This window comes from Vombatus ursinus, unplaced genomic scaffold (assembly GCF_900497805.2).
Source record: "Vombatus ursinus unplaced genomic scaffold, bare-nosed wombat genome assembly UNPS02014798.1, whole genome shotgun sequence".
NCBI lineage: Eukaryota > Metazoa > Chordata > Mammalia > Diprotodontia > Vombatidae > Vombatus > Vombatus ursinus.
The window spans coordinates 31,559,298-31,570,390 of NW_020954576.1; the positions used below are offsets into that span (position 1 = coordinate 31,559,298).

The 11,093-nt window shown below is 35.7% G+C and overlaps 1 protein-coding gene and 1 pseudogene across 1 annotated transcript in view; one reads left to right on the forward strand and one right to left on the reverse strand.

Moving 5' to 3' along the window:
* Window positions 1–11,093, forward strand: part of LOC114049732 (rab3 GTPase-activating protein non-catalytic subunit) — a 127,945-nt gene that overhangs the window by 98,087 nt on the left and 18,765 nt on the right. The window contains exons 24-28 of the mRNA XM_027871118.1: window positions 256–484; window positions 3,951–4,115; window positions 4,221–4,327; window positions 5,998–6,064; window positions 7,073–7,143. Of these exons, the coding sequence (XP_027726919.1) occupies window positions 256–484; window positions 3,951–4,115; window positions 4,221–4,327; window positions 5,998–6,064; window positions 7,073–7,143 (639 nt within the window). The remainder of the gene's footprint in view (window positions 1–255; window positions 485–3,950; window positions 4,116–4,220; window positions 4,328–5,997; window positions 6,065–7,072; window positions 7,144–11,093) is intronic.
* LOC114049771 overlaps window positions 9,291–11,093 on the reverse strand; it is a 5,772-nt pseudogene continuing 3,969 nt past the window's right edge.

Sequence of the window (11,093 nt, forward strand, 5' to 3'; positions counted from 1 at the left end):
GAGACTGATCCAATTAACATGAAATTGAAACTACAAAGGAATAGTTGATAAAGTTGGGGGATTAGGGGTCAAATTGTATGCCTTTGGGGACAATTCCCTAAAGATCGTACCATGGTGTGGAAAATTGAAGTGTTTCCATATAATTTGCATATAATTTCTATGGTGCTAGTATTATCAGGCAGTTTTCAAATGAAATTTTTTCATGGTATAGATGATTATTGTTTACCAGATTATAACCAGTCCCTTTTCTGTTAGTTTTCCCAAACAGTTCTAGGTACTGACCCAGAGGGACTCACTGATTCCTGGGAGGCTCTTTCCCTTGATACTGAATACTGGAAACTTCTCTTGAAGCAACTGGAAGACTGCCTGATACTTCAGACTTTGCTTCATAGTAAAATGAACACTCGAAGCTCCAAACTGTCTTCTTTGCAGGCTGAGCCACTTATGAGTCTTTCTGTTAAGAAATTACTAGAAGGAGGAAAAGGTAAATTAAATTAGAATTAGTTTAAGTTTTTCAACCTAACTTTTTTTTTTTTTTTTTTTTTTGGTGAGGCAGTCAGGGTTAAGTGACTTGCCCAGAGTCAAGTGTCTGAGGCCGGATTTGAATTCAGGGCCTCCTGACTCCAAGGCCTGAGCTGTATCCACTGCGCCACCTAGCTGCCCCAACTTAACTTTTTACACCATATTTTAACCACACAGGGAAACATAGGTACAAGTGCACATATATATGTGTGTATAGAAATATTATACCCTTTTTATATATCTGTATATAACTGTCTCAATTATCTTTTTCTAGCTTTTCATTAAAATTTTTACTGAAATATTTTGTTTTTATATCACCCTCATTTCCAGTTACAGCTCTTCTTTTCCCCCCAGCTCCCTTATGAGCCATCTTTTATAACAAACAATTAAAAAAGAGGATGGGGGGAGAAATAGTTCAGAATAGCTAAGCAACATCTCAACTAAGTTTTATAATATATGCAGTTTTTCATACCCATAAACCCCCACCCCTGAAAAGAGAGGAAGGTACATTCCCATACTTCTTTTTTGAAGTCAAGCTTGATGTTAATATAATTATGTAACATTCAGTTTAATCTTTTTGTTGTTCTTTCCATTTATATCATTAGTCATTGTATGTTTTGTTTTCCTGATTCTTTTTACTTTACTCTGCATCAGTTCATTTAATTCCTCCTTTGCTTCTTTGAATTATTTATATTCATTGTTTCTTATGCTACAATACTATCTCTGTTTAACAATTCTCCATTTGATGAGCATAGCAACTATTTTTCCTCCTGTTCTTTAGAACCACAAAAAGTAGTGCTATGGAAGTTTGGTTTTATAGGACTGTCTTTTTGTCTTTAACCCCCTTGGAAAGTTATGCCTAGAAGTGGGTTCTCTGGGTCAGAGAATCTTTTTATTTTTTTCACTTTCTTAGCATAATCCCAAATTGCTCTCCAAAATGATTAGATCATGTCACAGTTCTACCAGCAGAGTATTAGCATGCCTGTCTCCTCTGATATTAATGAACAGGCAATCAACAAGCGTTTGTAAAGTGCTTACTCAGTGCCAGGCATTGTACTGAGTGCGAAGGAAAGAAAGAAAAAGAAAAACAGCCCTGACTTTAAGGAGCTTTCCTGTTGTTGGGAGAGATAACATGGAAGTAAATGGGTATATATAAGATTTGTACAGAAGGGAGAAAAGGTAACCTTAGAGGGGACTAGCCTGTAGAAGGACTAGGAAGAACCTCTTTCAGTTTTCTGGATGTCAGATGAAACTGCGGCATTTTGATTTGCATTTTTCATTTTGTTAGTGATTTGGAGCTATCTTTCATGTGGTTATTATTAATAGTTTGCTATTCTTCCTTTCAGAATTGTTAGTTTATATCTTTTGACCACCTGTCCATTATGGGGGTGGTTCTTGGTCTTGTACATTTGTGACACACACAGACACACACACACACACACACACACACACACTCATACTCACTCACATACTCTCTCATACCTTTATGAGAGCTATTTGAAACAAACATTTTTCCCATTCCATTATTTCCTTTCCTCTCCTAGTTGTACCTAGTTGTTGATGAGCTCCCTCCCCATCTATAGCTTATACTGTTCTCTTCTAATTGTTTTGTGGTCTGACCTTTTTAATATTCAAGTCACGTCCATTTTGAGCTTGTTGTGTATAACATAAGATGTTGGTCTAAATTTAATTCATATCAAACTTCTTTCCCATTTTTCAAGCATTTCTTAGCAAATAGAAGTCCCAAGTAATTTATGTTCTTCAGTTTCTTGAATTCTGGAGCTGAATTCCATTATTTCTCCATGTTAACATTTTCTGCCCAGTTTTAAATTCTAAGTTAACTTGCCCTTAAGGGAATTGAGAGGATTGAAGCAGCAAATGGTGGTGGGAAGTGAGTGAACCATTACTGTGGCTCACTTCTGGAACTAACTCAGTTCCCTTTCTGTTCAATTATGGGCCTAGTCCGATTTCTGTCTTCTGAGAAAACTTTATTCAATTGTGAGAATTTTGAAAAGACCTTATTGAATTTTTTGAACCTAGACATGCATGTCTGGGAAGCTGGACCACCCCTACCTGCTACTTAGCGAACCTTAACTAAGGACCTCAGTTATGTTGACCAGAAACCCAGCCAGATCCAAAGATTGATTGAAGGAATTTTCTCACAATTGTACCTCTCAAGCAACCTTTATGTCTTATCTGAAAACTGACCCCATACTGATCAATCAATTATTGTTTACATTTTCCTTTGATTGAATACAGACACTTGGGAGTAGTGGGACCTTTCTTTTCCTGAATTCAGGAAATTGTGCCCATTTACTCTCCCCCTCCCAACTTGGAAAGTCCCTAGTCTTTCCTCCAATTACAAATCAAATTACTTGATGTTGCATTGTTTCCTTCTAATTAGTTGGTTTTATTTGATTAATTGCTTTTAAAGTATAAAAATGTGTCTCCCCTGTTTTCGGGGTCCAGCCCTAAGCTGAGGAAGGGGACTGGTCTTGATTTGTTAGGCAATTGGAATTCATTGCCTAATTAATCAATATGCTTGGAAGCTCCAACTTTTGTTTCCTCAGTCATTTCATTTTTCACCCATCACACTCTTGACACCCAGCATGCACTTGAATCATTTTCATTTACTGCCATATGTATAGCTAAAATATAACATCATCGTGCTCTTAAAATATTGTCCTTCTAAGCAAAAACCACCGTATAGATTTCATCTTTTAAAGGTCATGTTTTATGCTTCTAAGATATTACAGAGCAGAAATATTTTCATTTTAGTAATCATTCAGTTAGAATTATTATAAGGAGTCAAAGGAAGTGGCCTCATTTCCTTTGTCCTGTATGTTTTAAAACATTTCAGAAATATAAGTAAATATATTGAATATTTTTATTTATATTAAATATGTGGAAAAAATTTGAATATTTATAATATTCTGTTTTGTGAATAAAGACAACAAGAATTTATTAAGTGCTTTCTGTATGCCAGGCACTATGTGAAGTACTGGGAGGATAGGAGCAAAAAGAAAAAAGTTTCTATCCCCTAAAAGAGGATAGGGAAAATTAGGAGGAGTATTAATAGGGGAGCATGGTGGCAAAGGCCTGAGAACTCCTGATGCTAGAAATAGGTTTGAAACATAGTATCCTACTTGTCCTCAAAAGGTAAGTAATAGTTATTTTTAGTCCATGTTTTATTACGGAGAATCCAAAACAAAGATTGAGACATTTCTAGCATAGTGCCTGGCGCATAGAAAGGGTTTGTTGACTTGACATGTTTAAGCTTAAGTCCAGAAGTAGAGCTAGGTATCTTGGTTCATAAGCTAGCATTCTGTTTTACACAGAGTCACCATAGTGACATCTTTATGATATTCCATTGCCTAAAATTTACTTTTCTTTGTCTCTTACTCATCTCTCCTCCTCCCAAACTTTAGGAGGAATTGCAGACAGTGTAGCAAAATGGATATTTAAACAGGACTTCAGTCCCCATGTATTAAAATTGGCTCATCAAGAAAGAATTCCAGAAAATTCAGAGGAACCTAAAGAAGGTATTAGTAAAGATTTCCTTGAGGAGCCAGAGGATTTACAAGCCATCCTAGGTAAAATAAACTAATACATAAAAGCAAAAATCTTAGAGTGGAATGATATTACTGATTTTCATTACATGAAGAAATGAAAAACATGTCCCAACTTCTGACTTTCAGAATTGCTGAATTTAGCCTATCAACAGTTTCCTTGTAGTCTTGACTTAGATGTGTTACATGCACATTGCTGTTGGGAATATGTTGTTCAGTGGAATAAAGATCCAGAGGTAAGATTATCTTTCAATCTTAAAAATTAGGTTTTTTCTGTAACTACTCCTACAAATGTGGAACTGTTTGTTAATAAGTAGCTTACAATATACAGTAGATTTTTCTCATCATTTTTAGACTGTAATAATAAGTACAAACCCCAGTCACTTTTATTCCTTCCTCACCTTTTGTGAGATTAAAATTTGACAACCAAGACTAAAGTCTTAAGGTATTAATAATCAGGATGAACGTAGCATTATTGAATCTTATCTGATTTCTTCTTAATAATTACTATATGTGCAAATGTTTGTGAATTTAATAAAATTATCTTGCTGTATTCTTAGAACCTAGTTATTAAGAAAATCATATTGGTTCTGTAAGTTATGTAGGGCCAACTCTGGATAAAATTTGAAGTTTTCCTTCAGTGACCTCCTGTCTATTTCCTCTCAGCTATACTGTCCATACTCCTCTTTAAGTTGTCAAATGTTTTCATGTTACCAAATGTAATACCCCAAATAGACTTGATATTTGGATGTTGTGACCCTTGTCTACAAATTATCCCTGCTTCCTCTCAAATCAAAAATCCTGTTAGATCAATACCTTGATCTCAGCTAGTTGTCAGAGAAAAAAAAAATCTTACGAACTCATTCATGCAATTTTTAGTAAATGACATTACTTCTGAGATGTTTATAGTAGACATATCTAAACAATAAATTTATTTGCAGTATGGATAGTAATTGTTTCTCTTTGTAAATTGTATACATCTCCCTTATCTTCACATACATTCATGGATTGACCCCTCAAAATTAGGTATCAGACACCTAAAGTTGCCTTTCAATATACTCTAATGTAAGTATATTTTAGGCAAAGGTTTAATTATATTTAAATTATTTCAACACTTCCAACATTAAATGGTTTATTAATTGTTGGATAATTTGATCAGGCCTCCTGTACTACACATCTGAATATTTTTACTGAAAAAGAATCATCTGTTTATATTCAAATAGCTTTAAATCTTGATCCTCTATATTGTTCTCTTAGAATGTAAGAATCTACTTTCTTTATTTTTCTTGAGTTTTTTCTTGTCTGTTTTCTTTCACAACTGACTATTATGGAAATGTTTTGCATGACTACATATGTATAACCTATATAAAATTGCTTGCCTTCTTAATGGGGGGGAGAGAATTTGAAACAACATTTTAAAAACAAATGTTAAAAATTGTTTTTACATGTAACTGGGGAAAAATAAAATACTAAATAAACATTAAATAGAAAAGAAAGCAAAAAAAGAAAATGAGAATCTGTTTCTTTTAAAAAGTTTATTTTTTATAAAGTTTTTGGTTATATATGCGTAAAAATTCTTATAAGAAGATAGACGTACTGGAGTGATTTAAGACTAGCGCCAAAGTAGATTTTGCATCTTGATGCTACTGTCATCAGATGAGAGTAAATCATACTAGATTTGCCAAATGTTTAGTGATTTATCTAGGAAAAGTAGTGTTTGTGAGTGAATAACCTGAGAAGAGACCATTGAAATAACCTTGTAAAAAGTTAACATTTTACATTATTCTGTGATTTATAAGATTTTAAGATAACTTTAGTTATTGAAGCATGATTTTAATCTCCATTTGCATATGAAACACATTAAATTATATTTTATCACTTTTCTTTTTATTTTCCCATATGTAAGGAAGCACGTTTTTTCATTAGGTCTATAGAACACTTGAAGAGTGTTCTTAATGCCCATGTGCAGCATGGTAAGTAGTCCATTACATAGTGCATTCTTAATAAGTAATAAAGCAAAAATGCTTCAAATCATGCATGCTTATATGTAGCTGATACTACCTTGAATTGTAGTTTCAAGATTTTGCTATATCTGAAATAATACTGTCATCTTTATAAATTTCATATGTATCTCTGCTACTAAAGCTAAATTAGAATGAAGGTCTAGCTATTGTGGCAGATAGCGTCAGAGGGATCATTCTCTCCCTTATGTTCCCTGGACACTTTCCATGCAATGAAGTAGGTGATGTGGAATGTCTCCATTTTACATAAACTCTTTGAAGATCCTGGGAAAAATTTGGTCTCTCCCCAGAAATTCCTGCCTTAGTTTCTATATTCTGCAGCAGAAACCAGGGCTATGGTACATATAGTTCATATCTCAGAAATCTGAGTTTATACCTCAAAAACTGATACTTATATATCATATGTTGAGTATGGATTTTTTATATTGCTTAACATGCCAATGTAATAATAATTAATTTCCAGGGAAAAAATTATAGCTCATCATCAAGATATCATGAGAACAGGTCTCTTTATTAAGAGGTTTTCATTAGAGAAATAGATTTTCTTGATCATTAAAAATATTATTAATTCTATAGTAGTTATACACTAATACTTGGTTCCGGGTACTGCGGATACAAAGACACAAGCAAAATAGTATCTGATTTAACTTGACTTGACTTGCCATCAAGGGGCTTTAGCATATGGAAGACAAAAAGTGTGCATGAGTGTGTTCAGTACACCAGTGACCTTAGAATTCCCATCCTCTGTTCTGCTATGGATATACATTTAATATAGTAATGTTTGATGTTTTATTCTGAAGAGATATTTCATTAACTATATATGCAAATGAACCAATATTAAAGCTATTTAAATCACCCATAATATTTCTAAGCTTTAAGAAGTTTCTAGCTCTTCAAACATGGTAGAGTTATGTAGATGTCTTGTGCATTCTATTCACTGTTATTGCTCTTAATTTTTAGGCATTGCCCTAATGATGTGGAATACATTCATAGTTAAAAGGTTTTCTTCTGCCACATACTTAATGGATAAGGTAAACTAATTTCGTATTACAGCTTTTTTTTGTTCTCATTTTTATAATCATATGTATACAGAGAATCTGATTTTGTCAGTGTGAGGAATTCTTGGTGTGGAAATTCCTTTCATCATTGTAGATGATGACTGACCTATGACTTAGTGGATAAGTCCTATGAAGTTGCCTGAGGTACATAAGTTGATATTCACACTGTAAGTGTCAGAGGTAGAATTTGAATTCTGGGCTTTATTCCAAGTCCAGAACTCTGTACACTATGCTGCCTGCCTCTTATCTTAATTATACAACAGTAAAATATAATACATATTTATTAAGTACTTCTTGTATGCAGAGCACAATGCTAGGGGAGATGATTCCTGCTCTTGGGGAGCTTGTAGTCTTGTAGGTCAATAAGACAAAAGATTATGTTTATGCAAAATATTACATAATTGCATTACAGGTGCATATCAAGGTGAAATATGAGGTAAAGGTTTTTCCTATCTTGGGCAGGGTTTGGAGGTCTATGAATATGTTTTGTTTTGTTTTGTTTTTAAAGAAAATATTGATAATTGTATTTCAATATAATTATTTCCTTTGTAGTTCTATGTATTATATCTTATACTCTTAAAAACATTATTCTGAGAAAAGGTTCATAGATTTCACCAGTCTTCCAAAGGTGTCCACAACACAAAAAAGGTTAGGAACGCCCCCATGCTTGGAGGAGGTGGCATTTGCACTGGGCTTTAGAAGAGTAATTAGATATTCAAAGAGTTTCAAGCTGGAAGGAAATAGGCAATAGCCTGAGCAGGGAAACGGATGTTAGAGTTCAGGGTGTGTTGTATAGGCCAAGTTGTCTGGCCTGGATGGAGTATAAATTTTGTGAAGTGAATAATATAATAATAATAAGATGTAATAGTATCATAAAATTTGTAAAATTATATATATACACACGTACACATATACACACATATGTACATATATACATATACATACTCATACGCACATATCTCATTTGATTCTCATAAAAACTCTGTAAGGTGGATGCTATTATATTACCCATTTTACGGATGAGGAAACCGAGGCTGAGAGAGGTTAAGTGAATTGCCCAGCTTCCAGGTGTTCAGGGCAAGACTCAGACTCAGGTCTTCCTGAGTTCAGTTATCTATCTGCTGTTCCACTTCAAGGTAGGGTATCACCATATTGTGTAGACTCTTAGGTCTAGAGGAGTTTTTTGGACTTCCCTTAGGAGGCTAGAGAGGCACCAAAGAGTTTTGATTGGAGGACTGACATGACCAGATCTTCTCAAAAAGAAGATAATTCTGTTAGCAGTAGGAATATTGGGCTGAACGGAGAGTAGAAGAGTAGAGACTGGAAGATCTGAAAGACTGTTATTAGTCTAGGCAAGTGATAATAAGTCTCTAACCTTGTGTCGCGGCAGCACTGATAGAGCAGAGCGAATGAGGTCAAGATTTATTAGGGGGATGTTTTCAGCAGGTCCTGATCATTGTTGAGATAGAGTTCATAGAGTTCTAGATCTCAGCTTATGGGGACTTGAGGTCAATCCCACTCTATAGCCCACTATTTTGTATATGAGGAAACCAAGCCTCTGGTTAACACAGCTAGTAAATGGAAAAGGTAGAATTGGAACTAAGGTTTTCCTGATTCCAAGTCCAGTATTCAATCTAGACACTGTCTTGATGAGGGAGAAGGAGAGGTCAAAGATAACCCCAAGGTTATAAACATGAAAAGTAAAGGAAGTTGTAATAGAACATATGGAGATAATTAATTCAAAAGGAAGATTAGATTTATAAGGAAAGATAATAAGCTTAATTTAACTTTGAGGTACTTGTGGGATATTCTGTTAGAGATAATCTATTGGCAGTTGCAAGTATGAGTCCGGAGGTCAAAATAATATTGAGAACTAGACAAAAATAAGGATTTAGGAGCCATATACATACAACTGGTAGTTAAAGTCATGAGAGTAAATAAGGATTTCTGAGTCATGTGAGCAACAACGTGGAAGTCTAGACATTTTCTTTGATGTTGCCAAAACAGAAACTATATGCCAAAGATAAAGCACTTTCTTTTCTCTGTGGTGTAGGACACCTAGAATCCAAAAGATGGTAAAAACAAAACAGAACAAAAAAGCTCATTGACCCTGATCTCACTCAGTACCCATCTCTCACTTCCCATGCTACCAGCAGCAAGGCTTCGCTAGCAGACACAAAGACCCAACACAGGCTTACAACAAAACTAATTCCCATAACCAAGTCCCCTTCCCTCTTTTCAGTACTGTGGAGACCCCCAGCTCCAGGCTGCAGACGTTTGCCTAGGCCATAACAAACAGCCGATGGTGCAAAGCTCTGAATTGCCATTACTAGGGTAGCACCAGCACTGCCAATCACTGAACTGCCAGTGTTGAAATGGACAACCCTTGTGGCACCAGCATGGCAGCTCTCTGTACTGCTGGTGCCAGTTCAGAGAACTGAGAAAGAGAGGGAGTGGACCTAAATACCAGAACAGAATGGGGAGGAGGGCTGTAATGCTCCACAAAGCCTGAAGGAAAGAGCATGGTATCCAGCAGGGGCTAATCCTGACCACTCAAAAGTCACTTGGAGCAAAGACGCAGGCTGGTGAACTCTGAATTGCCCAGAATGGGAGAAGGCTTTGAGATCCAGCCCCCAAGGAAACCATCAGCAGAGAGAACACAGAAGAGAGGACATAGGGGAAGATCTGAGGGGTAAAAAAAAAGACTGAAAGTACCAGAGATCTCAGGAAAAAGAGGACTCAGAGCAGATAAAGCAGCATGGAAAACATTAACAGCAGAAGGAAGTACGGCCTCCAGATCTAGTAAACAAGTGAAGGCATTTGTGAATAAATACTGCTGAACAGAGGAGATGATCCAATACTTGATGAGATAGAGGACCTTGTGGAATGTGAGAAGAACATGGAACCCTGAAATGCTGTTCCAGTGTGGTTCAGAAGAGAAATGACAATCATGAGAGTAGAATAGATGGGTTGCACAGCAAAAATAATGGGCAGAATAAAAAACCTAGAATCTGCAATGGCATGTCTTTCAAAAGAAAGGAAAGAAAACAATATATTGGGAATGCAAATAAACAGAAGTGAAAGGCAATCTATTAGAAGAGAAACAAAAAAAAAAGAAAATATGCTTACTGTGCAAGCAGAACACACCAACCTTGAAGACAAGATGTGTAGAGACATCCTAGCAATCATAGGTCTCCAAGAAAGCCATGACAGGACAAAAAACCCTTAACACCGTAATGGAGGAAATAATAAAGAATTGCCTAGAACTTCTGAACAAAGAAAATGAAGTACCTATCTAAAGAATTCACAAGTGATCTCCAGAAAAAAAGACCAAGGCTACAAACCCTAAGACACATAGTGGTTAAATGTAACAATTCAATTCAGACACGACAAGTTCTGCGTGTGATCAAGAGAAAGACCCTCAAATTCAAAGGAAAGGAAATTTGAAAGACGATTTTACACCCACCAGAAAATGTAGGAGGCAATGGAATAAGGTGTTCCGAAGAGCAGTGGAGCTCAGAATCCAGCCCAGGGAGACCCACCCTGCAAATCTGAACTTAACCAAACATGAAAAAAGATAGATGTTCAATAATAAAGAGGTGTTTAAACATTTTTTTGAAAGAAAACCAGAATAGATGAGATTGTTTCTCAGACACCCAAAATGATAAAAATGCAAAAGGAGGGAAAAAATACAGTAGCCAAAGACAGCAATAGCAGCTAAGTGACAGCAGAGGGACCACTAATAAACTTTTTTCTAAATATGCATAAGGAGGCCCAGGGTGAAGGTAGAAGTCTGGTAGAGACAAGAGGGAAGAGGTGAGCGTGGGGGATTATGGACATAACCTGGTGACAGCTTGCCTACAAGTGAACCATTTGTGTGTGTGTGTGTGTGTGTGTGTGTGTGTGTGTGTGTGTGTGTGTGT